Source organism: Schistocerca serialis, chromosome 6, assembly GCF_023864345.2.
Source record: "Schistocerca serialis cubense isolate TAMUIC-IGC-003099 chromosome 6, iqSchSeri2.2, whole genome shotgun sequence".
Lineage (NCBI taxonomy): Eukaryota > Metazoa > Arthropoda > Insecta > Orthoptera > Acrididae > Schistocerca > Schistocerca serialis.
In genome coordinates, this window is record NC_064643.1 from 648,130,329 (window position 1) to 648,152,061 (window position 21,733).

The following is a 21,733-nucleotide window of genomic DNA, read 5'->3' on the forward strand; positions in this document are numbered from 1 at the left end:
GTTATCTCTAGCACTTTCAGAGTAGTTTAACTTGAAACAACATATTTGTATTAAGCTACAATTTTTTTTTAATCACAGCTATCAACTAATAAATTTAAGTTGAAGTCTGTCACAATTAATATTTTTTTTCTTAAATTTCTTCCTAACTTTTTGTATGAGGCACTGGAAATTAGCTAAGAACATTTTTGTTGTAGAACACCCAGAAATTCTATAAACTGTTATAATCACTGTACTCAGATTGCTTACTTCTATACAGCAATTCTCAGACACATACTCTTCATTTAAATGATTTGAGTCTTCTATTATTTTATAACATACTGAATAAGCAACAAGCTACAAAAGCTGCTAGCTTAGTAACACTGTTTAAAACTTGTAAAAATCTTCTGTAAGCCAGAATTCATTTAGGCAGGTTATTTTCATGTTCACATATTCTGAAAGCAGAATTTTCATTTCATCAATTTTAGAGTATTTAAGTTTTGGCAGTTTTGCTGTTAAGCCATTGATATTTCAGTGCATCAGCGGTGCATTTTTGTTTCTGACTATGATTTCACATGCAGCACCTCTTTGGTGTTTTCTTTCTTTCTTTTTTCTTTCTTTCTTTTTTTTTTCTCTCCCCATACGTACCTCTGCTTTGTCACCTCCATCATAATTATCAGTTTCCCTTGCTTTTTAGGATTTTACATACTTCTATGAACATTTTACAGAAATTCATACAGCCTAACCTACTGAGATGTAGGCCATCCCTACCCACACATTTATCATTTAAAAACTTTCTTGGGTCAATGAACACTGCCTCCAGTCTGTCATACTGTTCCTCAATACTGCTATTTATTCTATTGACGTAAGTATTACTTACAGATCTTCTGTGAGCAATTCCGCTAATTACCAGCCTAAAGGTTGTGTACACAGTTTTTGTCAACCTAATCAGATTCTGGATATCACTTACAATCTCTTCCTCACTGCTGCTGCGGATGGAGTTTGTGTCCACACGGATTAAAACACCTTTGCAGTTGTTGGTATCTCTAGTCCGCAAGCCAGCATACCGTGCATGGTGGAGATTATCCTGTACCACTAATAGTCATTTCCATTCCTGTTCCATTCACACACAAGGTGAGAGAGAGGGGAAAAAAAAAAAAAAAAAAAAAGAAAAAAAGACTGTTTATACATCTCTGTATGAGCCTCAATTTCTCTCAACTTATCCTTGTGGTCCTTAAGTGAAATGTATGTTAGTAGCAGTAGAATCATTCTGCAGTCAGCTTCAGACGCCAGTTCTCTCAATTTTCTCGATAGTGTTCTTCAAAAAGAACATCGCCTTCCCTCCAGGAATTCCCATTTGTGTTCCCAATCCATCTCTGTAACACTTCCGCACTATGCGAACCTGCCGTTAAGAAATCTAGGAGCCCATCTGTAAATTGCTTCAATGTCTTCCTTTAATACAAGTTGATGCAGGTCCGAAACACTCTTGCAGGATTTAAGAATGGATCACACTAGTGTCCTATATGTGGTCTCCTTAACAGATGAACCACACTTTCCCAAAATTCTGCCAATAAATTAAAGTCAACTATTCGCTTTCCTATTACTATCCTTACATGCTCATTCCATTTCACATCACTTTGCAGCATTATGCCCAGATATTTAATTGACATGACTGTGTCATGCAGGACACTGTAAATGCTGTATCTGAACATCATAAGTCTGTTTCTCCTACTCCACAGCATTAACCTACATTTTTCTACATTTAGAGCGAGCTGCCATTCATCACACCCATTATAAATTTTGTCTATGTCATCTTGTATCATCCTACAGCCTCTCATCTTTGACACCTTCCCGTGTACCACAGCTTCATCACCGAACAACCACAGATTGCTCCCCACTCTGTCCACCAGATCATATATGTATATAGAAAATAAGAGTAGTCATATCACACTTCCCTGGAGCACTCCTGATGGTACCCTTGTTCCTGATGAAGATTCGCCGTCTGAGATAATAAACTGGATTCTGTTGCTTAAGAAGCCTCTGAGCCACTCACATATCTGGGAACCTATTTCGTATGCTTGTACCTTCTTTAACAGCCTGCAATGGGACACCATGTCAAACACTTCCTGGAAATCTACAAACATGGAATATATCTGTTGCCCTTCAATGAGAGTTCACAGCATATCATGTGAGAAAAGGGCAAGTTCAGTTTCCCACATGTGATGCTTTCTAAATCTGCGCTGATTTGTGGACAGAAGCTTATCTGATTCAAGGAAATTCATTATATTCAAACTGACAATACATTCAAAAATTCTGCAGCAAACCGAAGTTAAGGATATTGGTCTGTAATTCTGTGGGTCCATTCTTTTCGGCCTTCTTATATACAGGAGTCATCTGTGCTCCTTTCCAGTTGCTTGGGACTTTGTGCTGGGTGAGTGATTTGTGATAAATGCCAGCTAGGAAGGGGATAGTGTCACAGAGTACTCTCTGTAAAACCAAATTGGAATTTTATTCAGGCCTGGTGACTTATTTGTTTTCAACTCTTTCAGTTGTTTCTCTAAACCAGGGATTCTTATTACTATGTTGTCCATACGTCAGTATGTTCAATGGTCAAACAATGGTATGTTTTTACAATTCTCCTGCATGAATGATTTCTTAAATACAAGGTTTACAACCTCTGCTCTCCTTTTGCTGTCGCCCACTGTCAAACCAGACTGCTCTACAAGTGACTGGATACAATCTTTAGACTCACATAGTGATTTTACATAGAACCAGAATTTTCTCAGGTTCTCGGCCAGACCTTTGCTAAGGTACAATGGTGGTATTGTTGTATGCTTCATACACTACTTAACAGTTGCATGAACTTAGTAGAAGTTCTTCATTTGTGTGCTCTCTTTCGAACCGAGAGAGCAACAGCCTTTGCTTCCTCGGCATTTTTCAAATTTCATTGTTAAACCACTGTACCACTGTGGTCTTTCCACCCTTAATCCACTTACTAGGCACATAGTTCTCCAGACCACAATTTACAATCTGTTTAAACTTTGCCCATAATTGCTCTAGGTTTATCAACTGGAGCTAAATGATGTCAGTTCATTGTCTATGTGAGATGCTAACAACTGCTTATCTGCTCTTTATTAACTTAACCACAGTCTCTATGATGACATCATGGTCACTAATTCCTGTCTCCATACTAATACCATTGATAAGGTCAGGACTGCTTGCAGCTACAATGTCTACAATATTTCCATTTCATGCAAATTGGCTAACTAGCTGCTCAAGACAGTTTTTGGAAAAAGCATTCAACAGTACTTCGCAAGACTGAGTTTGCCTGTATCCGCTGCAATGAGTCCATAGATGTTCCAGTCTATCAGTCCATACTCATTAGGTTAAAGTTGCCTCCAACCAATATTGCATGATCTTTGTATTTCCACAGACTTACTATGAATGTTTCTAAAACTTCACAAACAGTGGCAGTTGACTAATTCATAGTAGTTTATACAATTTGCATTAAATATTTGTACATTGTAAACACAAATCTCCCTTGTATATCAGTCTATCTATCAGTAAAAATTAAATCAGAATCCATACAGTAGTTCCTGACATTTGACTGAATATACAAAGAGAAATGAGCAGTGGACTTCAGTTTCTATGTGTAGAGATTTAGACAAATAAAAATGTTAATGAGACAAAACAGAAAATACAAACAATGTGAAACTGAAATTTACTGAATGCAAATAATAATAATAATAATAATAATAATAACATCTGAGAAAAGAAAGAATAATAATAATAATAATAATAATAATCACAGCATACTTACAGTGTTAAAGGAATATGCAGGTACTTTGCCCAGTACTCTGAGAAATTATCAAATTGATATGTATACACCAATATCAGAATTGACATTGAATAAACAATAACTGTCAACCAAAAGCCAAACATCATTCTCCTCCACATCCTATATGACAGCTGTAAAAGTAGAAAAATATATGTCAGTGACATTGACATCACAATATCATCATTAAAAAGGAACAATAACTATCAACTAGAAATAAAAAATCATTCTCCTCCACATTCTATAGGACAGCTGTAAAAGTAAAAACAATACATGGCAGTGTCACCCTTCAAAGTATCGTTATTTAATGACGTGGTATTGGTATTTTTGTGATCTTTCCAAGGTGTATGATTGTGTTGATCATGTTACTCTCTTAAAAAATTTACATTTTATGGAATTTAAGAAGAATGATCCACTTGTTTGTGATAACTACAGAGGAATTGCCTTACAGGATGTCACCTACAAAATCTTATCGAGCTGCCTATTAAACAGGCTGATACTAATAACAGAAGAACTTATTGGGGACTATCAATGCGGTTTCCCCAGAAACAGATGCACATTAGATCACTTATTCACCCTAAGACAAGTAACTGAGAAGGTGTAGGAATTCAATGTAGATGTCCACATATTATTCATACATTTTAAAAAGGCCTATGATAGCATACACCGACAGACACTCCTAAATATAATGAAGGAATTTAAAATACCTTCAAAATAAATCAGATTAGTTAAAATGTGTATAGATGAAACTTTATGTCACATAAAGACACTGGTAAGAGAAACTGAAGACTTTAAGGTGTACACTGGACTGAGACAAGGGGATGCCATTTCACCTATTTTATTTAACCTTGTCCTAGAGAAAATCAATAGAGAATTTTGTAAAACCAGTCCACAAGGGATCCAGCTACAGGATGTGAACATTACAAGACCTGCCTATGCTGATGATGTAGCACTAATAAGTAGTTCCAACTCAGAATTAATCAGAATGATGCAAAATTACTACAAAATTGCTGAGAAAACAGAATTACACGTTAACGAAGAAAAGACAGAATACCTGCCCATAAGTAAGAAAACCAGAGAAGATGCACCTCTGACTGTAGATGGATTCAATTTTAAGACTGTTGACCACTTAAAGTACCTAGGAAGTCTTTTTAGTAATAACAACAGAACAGATATAGAAATAGATGCCCATTTATCAAAAGCAAACAAGACACTTTTTAGTTTCATCAAAATTCTAAAAAAAAGATCACTTAGGAGTAACTTCAAAATCCGCTTATATCAATCGACCATTGTACCTGTGATGTTATATGGATGTGAAACATTAATATTTAGAAAGAAAGATGAAGAAAAACTGTTAATATTCAAAAGAGAAATAGTAAGGAAAATTTTAGGGCCTGTATACGACGAAAATAACATGGAATGGAGAATAAGAAGAAATGAAGAATTAAGAGGACTGTACAAACACCGTAACACCGTCAAAGTGCTCAAGAGGAGAAGGTTCAATTGGGCAGGCCATATAGAATGACAGAGAATAGACTACCTAGACAGGCATTCAGCACAACAATAGATGGAATGAGAGGAAGAGGGAGACCCAGATCAGACGGCAGGATAACATTCGGGAGGACACAACTAGGATGAACAGCAACAGCAACTGGACAAACAGCACATTGGACAGGCAGAAGTGCAAGAGGCTCATAGAGCAGGCGTATGGTCGATAAGGCTCTTGCCACATGTAAAGTAAAGTTAGTAACTAAGTAAGGAATTGATGGACTTATACATAGGTGATTTGAGTCATACTTAATAAACAAAATGCAAAAAGTTGTGCTGAATAATTCAAGAAAGTTGGAAGGAGGGGAAATTTTAGTGGCTAGTGGGAAATCACAAAGGGAACCCTTCAAGATTCAATTTTGGGTCCACTCCTCTTCCTTAAATATATGAGTGAGCTTCCACTTAACATCCATCAAACAGAATTGGTACTTTTTGCAGATGACTTAAGTGTTCTAAGAAATCCTGTTAGAGAGAAAGCAACAGAAGAGATTGTTAATGATATTTTCCAAAGAAATATTAAGTGGTTCTCTGAAAATGGATTCTCCTCAAATTTTGAGAAAACACACAATATTCAGTTCCTTACACCAAATAGAGTCATACCAATTGTGATGTGGCACTTTAACAGGAGTCAGTAAACAGAATACATTGCTCCAAATTTTTCTGCATGCGTATTGATGAAAACTTGGAGGAAGCATATTACTGAACTGCTGAAACAATTAATTTCAGCTACTTTTGCTTTTCATATAACCGTTAGTCTTTGAAACAAGCAAATCAATGTCCCGACATATTTTGGATATTTCCATCCAGTATTTTATTACTGAATAATTTTCTCATGTAGCTCATCACTTAACATTGAGAGCATTGACTGCACAAAAGTGAGCACAAAGAATTACCGTATTTACTCGAATCTAAGCTGCACTTTTTTTCCGGTTTTTGTAATCCACAAAACCGCTTACGGCTTAGAATCGAGTGCAAAGTAAGCGGAAGTTCTGAAAAATGTTGTTAAGTGCCGCCACAACTAACTTCTGCCGTCGAATATATGTAGCACTACACAGGCTTGCTTTGCAGGCACAAAGATAAATACTGGCGCCAAAACCTCTGCGTCAGTAAATAAATTAAAAAAAAAAAGGGTAGAAGATGAGCTTTTTTCTCCGCCCCGAGTTTCGACCACTGCATTTTCATACATTATCCAACGAAGTAAATACAAATTCTGTATTGTTCATCTTCGAATGTAGCAGCATTTCAATGTACAATGAAAATCCGACTGGCAAGACTGTTAGGGGTCTTTTCTGAATTTTTTCCTACCTGTGAGAAGAGATGATTGCTAATAGGAACTTTTATGAATTGTGAATCACATGCAGTATTCTCTTCACCATAAGAATAATACGAATATAAACATTTTGCGATGTATTCTTTCGTGTTTGCTGCTATCTCATTTAAATCCTGTCTGCCTAATAAACTACAAAACTACAGTGAGACAACAGCAAACGCGGAAGAATATACATATTATGTCATGTTTATATTCGTATTATTCTTATGCCCAATAGTGATAGTCAGAAATGAAGCACGACAATTGACTAGATTTTTAAATCTAAGATGAATCTAATTTCTGTGCAGAATGTAATGTACTAAAGAGGCGTTTGCAAAGATTTTCAAACGGAGAAAAATTTTCGCTAAACTCTCGTTCAGAACATCTTCTATCATACGCAGTCTATTATTTGGTTCTTGTTGATCATTATCAAAGAAAGCAGCAGTGTAAGTAACAACAAATAGCAGTCTCTTGCCATTGTTTCGCTAATGAGACAATTCTTCTCTTTTTTTTTTTTTTTTTTCATTGTAAGCGGCGGTAGCACGCACAAAAGCAAGCCATGCCGCGAGCGGCAACAGGCCGTAAGCACTCATTATCAGAATGCGACAAACAATGCATGACACAGTACAATAATGCATTTTCAGCTTAGAGTGACAAACACCTATAACAAAGAGAACGGCACTTATGAGATCAAAGAAAAATACGCAATCGATTCAAACCAGATGAAGCACATGAAAAAGAAAGGGTACCCGTATAAATATGGACGGAGTGCCTCACGCATAGCAATGGCTACCTGGTAAAGCTCAATTGCTAAGCTTATGACTTGAACCAAACTACTGTAGCTGTATCATCATTGATTCGACCTAAATTCTGTCTCATATTAAAATGAACCAACTTTGTTTCGATTTGGAGGTGCGGCCTAAAACTTCTCTCTCCTATTGAATTTCGAGTCTCAAATTTCAGGTGCGGCTTAGAGTCGGGTAATTTTTTTTCCTTGATTTCGAGTCTCATTTTTCAGGTGCGGCTTAGATTCGAGTGTGGCTTAGATTCGAGTAAATACGGTATATGTGGTGTTCACCTGCAGCCTTCCTGTAGGGACCTCTTCAAGAAGTTCAGAATTTCAACTGCACCATCATAATACAGATATTAGCAAAAGAAATTTGTCATACATAATCCATCACAATTTGAGAAAAATAGTGATGTCACACTAGTGGAAAAAATTAACTTCATTACACATTAATGAACCTGCCATTGCTTAGAAAGGAGTTCAACATGTAGGAAAAATTTGTAATAATTTAGCCAATAACATGAAATGTCTGACACTTAGCAAAGTTAGTTTTACATCTAACCCAAAATCATTTTTTCTAGACAATTTCTTCTCCCCCATGGACAAATTTTATTTAAAAACTCATTGCCTGGAAAAAGAATTTTTTTAGGTGTATTTATACAAGTACGGCAAAAACAATGTGTTCATTGATGTTAATACTAATCAAGTGTAAATATCCTGTAAATTGACTTGTTCCACATCATTCTGATAAAAGAATCATTCGAATGATTCATGGAATATGTAACTAACTAACGAACTAACTGTGCTTTCCAGCAAGAATCATACCTCAGAATAATTGATGGCTCATGCAAGGTATCACAATACATATCTTGGATTTATAATGAAGTTGATAGATAAAAAACCTACTCACCAAGCAGTGGTTGGAAAACACACATATAAAGACCCTAAAATTTGCAAGCTTTCAGAGCCAGTGGCTGCTCCTTCTGGCAGAAGGATTGAAGGGAAAGGAAGAGTGGTGAAGGAAAAGGGTTGGGATGGTTTAGGAAATGAGGAGAGTTCAGAGAAGTTGCTCATAATGTTGGGTCGGGGGAGACTTACCAGACGGGATGAGAAGAAAACACTGATTGTCGGGGACTGCACTGGATGTGATTTGAAAACCTGTGAGTTTAAAGGTGGAAGATAGAGTCTGGTATCACTGACAAAACACTGTGCGCGAGTTAATAAGAGCAGAAAGCTATGTGCATTGTATGTGGTAGAGGTGGGGGAGGGGTGAGGCAGCAGGGGGGAAGTACTTGGAGAACAGATTAGAAAATAAAAGGTATAGAAAACTAAAAGGCAGTGAAGAAAGGAATAGTTACTGACAAGAAATGCTAAGACTGAAGACATTAACGTAAATTAAGGCCGGGAAGGTGCTGAGAACCAAGAACATGCTGTCATGCCAGTTACCACATCCGGAGCTCTAAGAAAATGGTGTCTGGGAGAAGAAACCAAACGGTACATATGGTGAAACAGGCACTGAGGTCACAACACTCATGTTCTACAATATGCTCTGCTACAGGGTATTGTGTGTTGCCAGTATACACCCTCTGCCTACAACCATTTATCTTAACTGATAACTTTGTGGTAGTCATGCCAATGTACAAGGTCGAACAGTCTTTACACAACAGCTACTACACAACGTTTTGTTTCTGTGAACCATGGACCTTGCCGTTGGTGGGGAGGCTTGCGTGCCTCAGCGATACAGATAGCCGTACCGTAGGTGCAACCACAACGGAGCGGTATCTGTTGAGAGGCCAGACAAACGTGTGGTTCCTGAAGAGGGGCAGCAGCCTTTTCGGTAGTTGCAAGGGCAACAGTCTGGATGATTGACTGATCTGGCCTTGTAACAATAACCAAAACGGCCTTGCTGTGCTGGTACTGCAAACGGCTGAAAGCAAGGGGAAACTACAGCCATAATTTTTCCCGAGGGCATGCAGCTTTACTGTATGATTAAATGATGATGGCGTCCTCTTGGGTAAAATATTCCGGAGGTAAAATAGTCCCCCATTCGGATCTCCGGGCGGGGACTACTCAAGAGAATGTCGTTATCAGGAGAAAGAAAACTGGCGTTCTACGGATCGGAGCGTGGAATGTCAGATCCCTTAATCGGGCAGGTAGGTTAGAAAATTTAAAAAGGGAAATGGATAGGTTAAAGTTAGATATAGTGGGGATTAGTGAAGTTCGGTGGCAGGAGGAACAAGACTTCTGGTCAGGTGACTACAGGGTTATAAACACAAAATCAAATAGGGGTAATGCAGGAGTAGGTTTAATAATGAATAGGAAAATAGGAATGCGGCTAAGCTACTACAAACAGCACAGTGAACGTATTATTGTGGCCAAGATAGATACGAAGCCCACACCTACTACAGTAGTACAAGTTTATATGCCAACTGGCTCTGCAGATGACGAAGAGATTGATGAAATGTATGATGAAATAAAAGAAATTATTCAGATTGTGAAGGGAGACGAAAATTTAATAGTCATAGCTGACTGGAATTCGAGTGTAGGAAAAGAGAGAGAAGGAAACATAGTAGGTGAATATGGATTGGGGCTAAGAAATGAAAGAGGAAGCCGCCTGGTAGAATTTTGCACAGAGCACAACATAATCATAACTAACACTTGGTTTAAGAATCATGAAAGAAGGTTGTATACATGGAAGAACCCTGGAGATACTAAAAGGTATCAGATAGATTATATAATGGTAAGACAGAGATTTAGGAACCAGGTTTTAAATTGTAAGACATTTCCAGGGGCAGATGTGGACTCTGACCACAATCTATTGGTTATGACCTGTAGATTAAAACTGAAGAAACTGCAAAAAGGTGGGAATTTAAGGAGATGGGACCTGGATAAACTGAAAGAACCAGAGGTTGTAGAGAGTTTCAGGGAGAGCATAAGGGAACAATTGACAGGAATGGAGGAAAGAAATACAGTACAAGAAGAATGGGTAGCTTTGAGGGATGAAGTAGCGAAGGCAGCAGAAGATCAAGTAGGTAAAAAGACGAGGGCTAGTAGAAATCCTTGGGTAACAGAAGAAATATTGAATTTAATTGATGAAAGGAGAAAATATAAAAATGCAGTAAATGTAGCAGGCAAAAAGGAATACAAACGTCTCAAAAATGAGATCGACAGGAAGTGCAAAATGGCTAAGCAGGGATGGCTAGAGGACAAATGTAAGGATGTAGAGGCTTATCTCACTAGGGGTAAGATAGATACTGCCTACAGGAAAATTAAAGAGACCTTTGGAGAAAAGAGAACCACTTGTATGAATATCAAGAGCTCAGATGGAAACCCAGTTCTAAGCAAAGAAGGGAAAGCAGAAAGGTGGAAGGAGTATATAGAGGGTCTATACAAGGGCGATGTACTTCAGGACAATATTATGGAAATGGAAGAGGATGTAGATGAAGATGAAATGGGAGATATGATACTGCGTGAAGAGTTTGACAAAGCACTGAAAGACCTGAGTCGAAACAAGGCCCCCGGAGTAGACAACATTCCATTGGAACTACTGACGGCCTTGGGAGAGCCAGTCCTGACAAAACTCTACCATCTGGTGAGCAAGATGTATGAAACAGGCGAAATACCCTCAGACTTCAAGAAGAATATAATAATTCCAATCCCAAAGAAAGCAGGTGTTGACAGATGTGAAAATTACCGAACTATCAGTTTAATAAGTCACAGCTGCAAAATACTAACACGAATTCTTTACAGACGAATGGAAAAACTAGTAGAAGCCAACCTCGGGAAGGATCAGTTTGGATTCCGTAGAAACACTGGAACACGTGAGGCAACACTGACCTTACGACTTATCTTAGAAGAAAGATTAAGGAAAGGCAAACCTATGTTTCTAGCATTTGTAGACTTAGAGAAAGCTTTTGACAATGTTGACTGGAATACTCTCTTTCAAATTCTAAAGGTGGCAGGGGTAAAATACAGGGAGCGAAAGGCTATTTACAATTTGTACAGAAACCAGATGGCAGTTATAAGAGTCGAGGGGCATGAAAGGGAAGCAGTGGTTGGGAAGGGAGTAAGACAGGGTTGTAGCCTCTCCCCGATGTTGTTCAATCTGTATATTGAGCAAGCAGTAAAGGAAACAAAAGAAAAATTCGGAGTAGGTATTAAAATTCATGGAGAAGAAATAAAAACATTGAGGTTCGCCGATGACATTGTAATTCTGTCAGAGACAGCAAAGGACTTGGAAGAGCAGTTGAATGGAATGGACAGTGTCTTGAAAGGAGGATACAAGATGAACATCAACAAAAGCAAAACAAGGATAATGGAATGTAGTCTAATTAAGTTGGGTGATGCTGAGGGAATTAGATTAGGAAATGAGGCACTTAAAGTAGTAAAGGAGTTTTGCTCTTCGGAGAGCAAAATAACTGATGATGGTGGAAGTAGAGAGGATATAAAATGTAGACTGGCAATGCAAAGGAAAGTGTTTCTGAAGAAGAGAAATTTGTTAACATCCAGTATTGATTTAAGTGTCAGGAAGTCATTTCTGAAAGTATTCGTATGGAGTGTAGCCATGTATGGAAGTGAAACATGGACAATAAATAGTTTGGACAAGAAGAGAATAGAAGCTTTCGAAATGTGGTGCTACAGAAGAATGCTGAAGATTAGATGGGTAGATCACATAACTAATGAGGAAGTATTGAATAGGATTGGGGAGAAGAGAAGTTTGTGGCACAACTTGACCAGAAGAAGAGATCGGTTGGTAGGACATGTTCTGAGGCATCAAGGGATCACCAATTAGGTATTGGAGGGCAGCGTGGAGGGTAAAAATCGTAGAGGGAGACCAAGAGATGAATACACTAAGCAGATTCAGAAGGATGTAGGTTGCAGTAGGTACTGGGAGATGAAAAGCTTGCACAGGATAGAGTAGCATGGAGAGCTGCATCAAACCAGTCTCAGGACTGAAGACCACAACAACAACAACAACAACAACAACAACAACAACAGTATAAGTTTTGCCAGTTAGAAGGCTGTATAGGTGGGGGTAGGAAGATGCATAACGCAAGTCTTACAGTGAGAATGGCCACACAGGAAGGAGCATACATTAGGGAAACAAGTACAAAAGGAGGATATAGTCTGACAAGGACCTTGTGGAGCTTGGGAGGCTGATGATAAGCTCTTCTATGTGTGGTAGGCAAAATATCAGACAGAATGGATCTTATTTAGGGCATGATTTTAGGAAGCTGTAGCGTTGTCAAAGTAACTGATTAATACATTCAAGACAAGAATAAAACTGAGTGACAAGGGGTACTCCTAAGTTGTTCTATGAGGGATCAGTAGCACCAGAATTGGATGTGATGCCCTGGGAAATTTGCTTTTTAACTAGGCTATTGGCACTAATTCTATCCAGTGAATGCTGAGGTGAAAATCGTAGTTATTGCAGTAAAGAGTCCACATGTGAACAAATATGTTTACCTTGAATGCCAAGGCTTGATGGGAGGGAGTGCTTGACATGGAAAGGACTGCAACTGTCAAAATGTAAGTACCGTTGATTCTCATTAGCTTTAATGTGAAGAGAAGGGTGTAGCTGACCCACAGTCAGAATGAGGTCAACATCTAGAAAGTGGCATAAGATTCGGAATAGGACCAACTGAAATTAAATTGGGAGAATGTATTTATGGATTCCAAGAATTATAACAGGTCAGCTTCACCACGAATCCATACGGCAAAGATTCATCAGTGTAGCTGAACCAAACCACAGGCTGAAGGCTTATGAATCCCAGGAAAGCCCCATTCAAGCGACGCATGAAAATGATGGTGTAGGAAGGAGCCATCCTGCTGCCCCTGGCCATGCTGCTGATCTGCATATCTGCTCCTCAAAGGCAAAGAAGTTGTCAGTAAGACTAAGTACACAGGGGAAGTTGGTGTAGAGGGGTGTGTGTGATGGGAATGGGATGGGCTTAGATGTCAGAGGATTTAGCAAATGGTTGGTATTTTTAAGAAAGGAGGGAAGTCTTTGTACAACAGGTTGCAGGTGTTTATCAACTAAAGCAGAGAAGTGCTTGGTAGGTGCTTTGAAGACAGCAGCGGTGGGATGACTGGATTGATTGGGTTTGTGGATACCAGGAATATGGTAAAAAGTGTACCTTATGTGGTTTGGGGGATATAAGAAGTTCTATGGATTGTGGTGTTAGTCCTTGTGAGGGGCTGAGGTTTTATGAAGCGGCTGTAGATCAGTTAGTATACAGGGATGGGATCTTGATGGCAGATGCTGTATGTGGAGCTTTCAGACAGCTGGCATATACCATCATTAACATACTCCTGTCGGTCAAGTATCACAGTGGTAGGTCCCTTGTCTGCTGGCAGGATAATGATGGAGTCATCAGTTTTCAGGAAATGAAAAGCCTGGAGTTCTGCACAGGACAAGTTAGGGTAATGCAGGGAACCATGTGTGAAATCACACATCATGTACAAGCTGTAATATAAACACTTTTCTGCCTTTTACACAGACATGACTATCACGAATTTACCAGTTAGGATGAATGGGCAGAGGCTGAGGGTATATACTGTCAAGACACTGTATCCTGTTGCATAGCATACTGTAAAACATGACCTTCATAACCTCAGTGCCTGTTTCACCATATGTACCATCTGCATTCGTCACTCAAACACCAGTTTCTCAGAACTCTGCATGTGGGAACTTGTGTTATACACTATGTGATCAAAAGTATCCAGACACCACCAAAAACATACTTTTTAATATTAGGTACATTGTGCTGCCACCTACTGCCAGGTACTCCATATCAGCTACCTCAGTAGTCATTAGACATCATGAAGGAGCAGAATATGGCTTTCCGCGGGACTCACGGACTTTGAATGTGGTCAGGTTTTTGTGTGTCACTTGTGTCATTCATCTGTACGCGAGATGTCCACACTCCTAAACATCCCTAGGTCCACTGTTTCTGATGTGATTGTGAAGTGGAAATGTGAAGGGACACGTAAAGCACAAAAGCGTACAGGCCGACCTCGTCTGTTGACTGACAGACTGCCGACAGTTGAAGGAGGTCATAATGTGTAATAGGCAGACACCTATCCAGACCATCCGACAGGAATGCTAAAGTGCATCAGGTTCCACTGCAACTGCTGTGATAGTTAGGCGGGAGGTGAGAAAACTTAGATTTCATGGTCGAGCAGCTGCTCATAAGCCACACATCATGCCGGTAAATCCCAAACGAAGCTTCACTTGGTGTAAGGAGTGAAAACATTGGACGATTGAACAGTGGAAAAACGTTGTGTAGCGTGACAAATCATGGTACACAATGTGGCGATCCAATGGCAGGGTGTGGGTATGGCAAATGCCCGGTGAACATCATCTGCCAGCATGTGTAATGCCAGCAGTAAAATTCAGAGGCGGTGGTGTTATGATGTGGTCGTGTTTTTCATGGAGGCGGCTTCCATCCCTTATTGTTTTGTATGGCACTATCACAGCACAGGCCTACATTGATGTTTTAAGAACCTTCTTCTTTCCCACTGTTGAAGAGCAATTCGGGGATGGCAACTGCATCTTTCAACACAATCGAACACCTGTTCATACTGCATGGCCTGTGTCTGAGTGGTTACACAACAATAACATCCCTGTAATGGCCTGGCCTGCACAGCATCAACCTGAATCCCACAGAACACCTTTGGGATGTTTTTGAATGCCGACATCGTCTCAGGCCTCACCAACCGTCATCGATACCTCTCCTCAGTGCAGCACTCCGTGAAGAATGGGCTGCCATTCCCCAAGAAACCTTCCAGCACCTGATTGAATGTATGGCTGCAAGAGTGGAAGCTGTTACCAAGGCTAAGGGTGGGCCAACACCACACTGAATTCCAGCATTACTGATGGAGGGCACCACGAATTTGTAAGTCATTTTCAGCCAGGTCTCCAGATACTTGTGATCACATAGTGTAGCATGCCCTTGGTTCTCACCACTCATCTGGCCTTAATTTACAATCATGTCTTAAATCTCAGCATTTCTTGTCAGTAACTATTCCTTTCTTCACTCCCTTTTAGTTTAGTATACCTTTTATTCTGTGATCTGTCTATCACCCCCATCTTCACCATTTATAATGCTCTTAGCTTTCCACTCTTATTAACTTTTGCACAATTTACTCTATCTCCCACCTTTAAGCTCTCAGATTTTCAAAACTCATCCCATGCAGTTCCCAACAATCATTTTTCCTTCTCACCCAATCTGTTAAGTCTCCCCTGACTCGACTCAAGCTTCTGGGTGAATTTTCTGAACTCTGCCCATTTCCCAAAACTTGTGAATCCATTTCCTGGTAACTTCTTCCTTCCCCTTCAACCCTTCTGCCAGAAGGAGCCACTGGCTCCAAAAGCTTGCGAATTTCTATACCTTTATATGTGTGTTCTCCCCATGCTGCTTGGTAAGTTATTTTTTCAATAACTGATTATTTTTACAATGCATATATTGTATTTTAATTCAGCCCTACATCATATACAGGGAAATGCACTTTGTGTACAGTATAATTAACTGGTGATGTTAACTTGATACCTCAAAATTTTTGATAGAATGCAAGTAATGGATGAGTAAAGAAGCACCCACCATTCTACTGACACATGGCATTTCCTACCTGCTCTGTCCCGAGTACTTTGCTGTGACATTACATCTGAGCAAGTAAGAGTAGAAGACATGTTTAGCAAACAGCTGAATGCAAACCACAAGTCATGGAAACGTGTGTGGAACTGTTTGCATATACAAATAACTGGATGTAACAAGTTGTGGGGGATAAGAAATGGAAAGACTCAGTCCTATGTAAATCAGAAGTCACACTTCAGTTCATTGGGAGCCCACTGGGAAAAATGAAATCTGTCTACAAAGGAAATTCCTTACAAAATACTCTTGCAACCAATCCTAAATGTTGCTCAAGTTTATGGGACCACACCACATACAAATTAATGGGGAATATTGAACACATACCTTTAGAAAGTTTCAAGAACCAGTATTAAGTGACTAACTTAGAAATATACTATATGTTTTTGGTGTTGTGGTCTTCTGTTCAAAGATTGGTTTGATGCAGCTCTCCATGCTAATCTGTTCTGTGCAAGCCTCATCATCTCCAAGTAACCACTGCAGCCCACATCCTTCTGAATCTGCTTACTGTATTCATTTCTTGGTCTCTCTCTATGATTTTTATCTCCCACACTTCCCTCCAGTACTAAATTGGTGGTCCCTTGATGTCTCAGAATGTGCACTACAAACTGAGCCCTTCTTCTAGTCAGGTTGTGCCACAAATTTCTTGTCTCCCCAATTTTATTCAGTACCTCCTCAATAGTTATGTGATCTATTCATCTAATCTTCAGCATTCTTTTGTAGCACCACATTTCGAAAGCTTCTATTCTCTTCTTGTCTAATCTGTTTATTGGCTCATGTTTCATTTCCATACATAGCTACACTCCATACAAATACTTTTAGAACAATTAAGTCTACACTCAATGTTGACAAATTTCTCTTCTTCAGAAACACTTTTCTTGCCACTGCTAGCCTACATTTTATCTCCTCTGAACTTTGGCCATCATCAGTTATTTTGCTGCCCAAACAGCAATTCTCAACTACTACTTTAAAGTGTCTCAATTCCCTAGTCTAATTCCCTCAGAACCACCTGATTTAATTTGACTAGTTTCTATTGTCTTTGTTTTGTTATTGTTGATGTTCATCTTATATCCTCCTTTCAAGACACTGTCAATTCTGTTCACCTGCTCTTCAAAGTCCTTTGCTGACTGACAGAATTACAATGTCATTGGTGAACCTCAGTCTGGTTTCCTTTACTGCCTGCTCAGTGCACAGATCGAATAATGTCAGTGATAGGCTACAAGCATGTCTCACTCCCTTCTAAATCACAGCTTCCCTTTCGTCCCCCTCCACTCTTGTAACTGCCATCTGGTTTCTATACAAATTGTAAACAGCCTTTCACTCCATGTATTTTATACATGGCACCTTTAGAATTTGAAAGAGTATTCCAGTAAACATCCTTAAAAGCTTTCTCCAAGTCTACAAATGCTATAGACATAGCTTTGCCTTTCCTTAACCTATCTTCTAAGACAAGTTGTAGGGTCAGTATTGCCTCTTATGTTCCTATATTCCTCCAAAATCCAAAATGATCTTCTCCAAGATCAGCTTCTACCAGTTTTTCCATTCATCTTCTGTAAGGAACTTGTGTTAGTATTTTGCAACCGTGATATGTTAAACTGATAGTCTGGTAATTTCCACGCCTGACAGCATGTGTTTTCTTTGTAATTGGAATTGTTGTATTCTTCTTAAAGCCTGAGGGCATCTCACCTGTCTCATACATTTCGCTCACCAAATAGAAGAGTTTTGCCATGGCTTGCTCTCCCGATTTTACCAGTAGTTCTAATAGAAAGTTGTCTGCTCTAGGGGGCTTGTTTCGACTTATGTCTTTCAGCACTCTGTCAACTTCTTCATGTAGCATCATCTCTCTCATCTCATCTTCATCGATATCCTCTTCCATTTTCACAATATTGCCCTCAAGTACATCTCCCATGTATAGACACACTCTATACTCCTTCTGCCTTTCTGCTTTCCCTTCTTTGTTTCAAGCTGGTTTTCCATCTGAGCTCTTGATATTCATACAGGTGATTCTCTTTTCTCCAAAAGGCTCTCTAATTTTCCTGTAGGTAGCATTTATCTTTCCCCTAGTGATGTATGCTTTTAAGTCCTTAAATTTGTCCTCTAGCCATTCCTGCTTAGCCATTCTGCACTTCCTGTCAGTCTCATTTGTTAGACTTTTTATTGCCTTTCAATGGCTTCATTTGCTGCATTTTTTAAATATATTTTCTCCTTTCATCAATTAAATTCAATACCTCTTGTGTTACCCAAGAATTCCTACTAGCCCTCATCTTTTTACCTACTTGAACCTCTTCTGTCTTCACTATTCATCTCTCAAAGCTAACCATTCTTCTTCTCCTGTATTCATTTGCCCTGTAATTGTCAATCATTTCCTAACACTACCTCTGAAACACTGTACAACTTCTTGGTCTTTCAGTTTATCCATGTGCCATCATCTTAATTTTCTACCTTTTTGTAGTTTCTATAGCCCCCCCCCCCATATATTGCTCCTGCAAGAACTGTGAGAATAATATTGGATTAATTGCAGCACTTAAGCTGTCATTGAATGGAATGGGAAGTTCAAATGATTCAAAAGGCTCTGAGCATTATTGAACTTAACATCTGAGGTCATCAGTCCCCTAGAACTTAGAACTACTTAAACCTAACTAACCTAAGGACATCACTCACATCCATGTCCGAGGCAGGATTCGAACTTGTGACCGTAGAGGTCGCGCAGTTGCAGACTGAAGAGGTTAGAACCACTCGGCCACACTGGCCGGATGAATGGGAAGTAACCTTACTTAATACATGGTACAATGAGAAGTACCATATGCCATGCACTTTATGGTGGTTTGCAGACTACAAATGTAGATTTAGCCATCAAATATCTCATTTAATGGCTGAGAGGTCAGAAGTTTTTCAAAGAAATTCACAATTTGTGACCTCCATTGTTGTTATAATCTCTCTACTTTCCATTCTAAAATCTAGGCTTGTAGCATTATAATTGTTGATGTGTGTTTTCATGAGATTGTAGTATATACTTTTTTAAATCTTTAAAGTTTGTGTTTGGGCTTTAATGTTGTTCTACTAATCAGAAAGTGCCAGGCACCAATTAAGTTCTTCACAGACATCTGTCCTCAGAATTGAAGTAGCTGAGGCACAGGTGAGGTAAACACAGAGGCATCTAAGGAATAGGTTTTTTTCCAATCAGAAACGAAAGATATACACAGGATAGCAATGAAGGAAACAAAACTAAGAAAGGGTACAAGACTGACAGAAAAATAATATGGGAATCATATGATTAGGCAGATGCTGAAGTAGTATTTACTAATGGAATCCACACTGCCTGCTCTGTTCTGGCAGGAGATAAAACACACACACACACACACACACACACACACACACACACACACACACACTCTCTCTCTCTCTCTCTCTCTCTCTCTCTCTCTCTCTCTCTCTCTCTCTCTCTTTCTCTCCCTCGTGTGTGTGGTAGTGCCTCAACTATTTGGGGTGTAGTTTCTTTAGTCCATGAATTATTTACATTTCACTGGGACTCTTCATTAATATAGTTACATGATTTGCCTTTTTTGTCATGCATCTGGCTGCTATTCAGTACCACCTCCTCCTCCTTGCTAAGAGCTTCCTATCCTTTTATGCTTTTGATTCTTTTCATGCATTTTATGCATCTGACTTAATTCATGGCCCTTTTTACCTCTTTCTCCTTCTATCTGCATCTTGTCTCTTCTTTTTTTCCTTTCCTTCCCTTCTGTTTGCAAAACAAGTGACTGCTGGCTCTGGAAGACACTCATTATCTTCCACACTTTGTGGTTCTACCATCCAGGTAGTCCGAATTCCAGTTAATATCATTGACAAGTCAGCAAGCTATACTTCTACATTAAAAATACTCATCATATGTTCATTCATTGGTAAATGTAAGAGGCCTTTGCAGATAAGATAATAAGATTTAGTGAAAGGGAGAAAATAACTAAACAACAGCAAATCATAAAACCTAAAACAACATTTAATGCCGTGTAGAGGTTCCTCAATCAGGAATTATATATAAATACATGGTTAATATGGTTATTTTTTATTAGTAAGTAAAGCTTAAAATATACAGTACCTGAAAGACTAACACAAATACTAGAAATAGTGCCATGTATATTATCCGGAACAGTGTCATGCGTTTTCCAGTAATTCCAATGGCAAACAGCATGATTGCCACTACCCAAATGAAGTATTTCACCATAATCATTTTAACATACTTGAAGACTGGCTCTAAACATCCATATGTTTTATTAGTTTCATTCTGGTTACCAAAACCTGAAAAGATGTGAAAATAACAAGATCAATGAATAGCCAACCTGACAACCATCTGCATAAAAGGAATTTTAAGTAAAAACACCATAAATCAGTTTTATTTGTTCTTTGTACAGCAGTACAAGAGAAAGTGACCAGAATATTGTCATCCACAATCTGTACAAGCAGATGAAATTAACAAGAACATAAATTAACTGTGGCACCAGTGGACTAACAGACGATCACGCTACCTTACAAAACAGATCTTTAGTATACAAGTCACAATTTCTGTGTGTGGCGTTCATCATTATGAATTATTATTATTACCTTTTTTGAAATCGTTAACCAAACATCAACAGCTATGGTTAATTCCTCTTAGTGCTGCATGTTCTAAATTTCAGAGTTCTAATATGCATACCCCCTTACTAATAGTAACTGTTGCACATTTAAACACAATGGAAACAGTTTAGTCACAAACGTGCATGACCAGGTTTGTTTAGTTCTCTTCATCAAAAGGATTTGATGATAGAATGTAGATATGCTTGCTTCTGATATCATCTCTTCTGGGAAATGAAAATAAATGTATCCGCTGTTATGAAACTTCCTGGTAGATTAAAACTGTGTGCCCGACCGAGACTCGAACTCGGGACCTTTGCCTTTCGCGGGCAAGTGCTCTACCAACTGAGCTACCGAAGCACGACTCACGCCCGGTACTCACAGCTTTACTTCTGCCAGTACCTCGTCTCCTACCTTCCAAACTTTACAGAAGCTCTCCTGCGAACCTAGCAGAACTAGCACTCCTGAAAGAAAGGATATTGCGGAGACATGGCTTAGCCACATCCTGGGGGATGTTTCCAGAATGAGATTTTCACTCTGCAGCGGAGTGTGCGCTGTAAAGTTTGGAAGGTAGGAGACGAGGTACTGGCAGAAGTAAAGCTGTGAGTACCGGGCGTGAGTCATGTTTCGGTAGCTCAGTTGGTAGAGCACTTGCCCGCGAAAGGCAAAGGTCCCGAGTTCGAGTCTCGGTCGGGCACACAGTTTTAATCTGCCAGGAAGTTTCATATCAGCGCACACTCCGCTGCAGAGTGAAAATCTCATTCTGGAAACATCCACTGTTATGTTCGGTAATCAGAAAAACATGAATGAGGTCTCAAACAAACATGTAAATCCAATTTATATACGAACAAGAACAGTTTTCCGATCAGCTCTGTGTCTTAATGTTGTTGAGCGCATCGTACAGTATAGTTACTAAACAATTTATTATACAAGGAAGTTGAATTATTTACTATCCCTAACACAGAAATCTATTTTTAAGAATCAATTATATATAAAAAAAAAAAAAAAAAAAAAAAAAA

The 21,733-nt window shown here is 39.0% G+C and overlaps 1 protein-coding gene across 1 annotated transcript in view; it reads right to left on the minus strand.

The window, feature by feature from the left end:
- The window catches only part of LOC126485089 (piezo-type mechanosensitive ion channel component), a 699,946-nt gene that overhangs the window by 386,059 nt on the left and 292,154 nt on the right, over nt 1–21,733 (minus strand). Inside the window, exons 14-15 of the mRNA XM_050108694.1 lie at nt 20,203–20,402; nt 3,797–3,945 (exon numbers count right to left, since the gene is read on the minus strand). Coding sequence (XP_049964651.1) covers nt 3,797–3,945; nt 20,203–20,402 — 349 coding nt within the window. The remainder of the gene's footprint in view (nt 1–3,796; nt 3,946–20,202; nt 20,403–21,733) is intronic.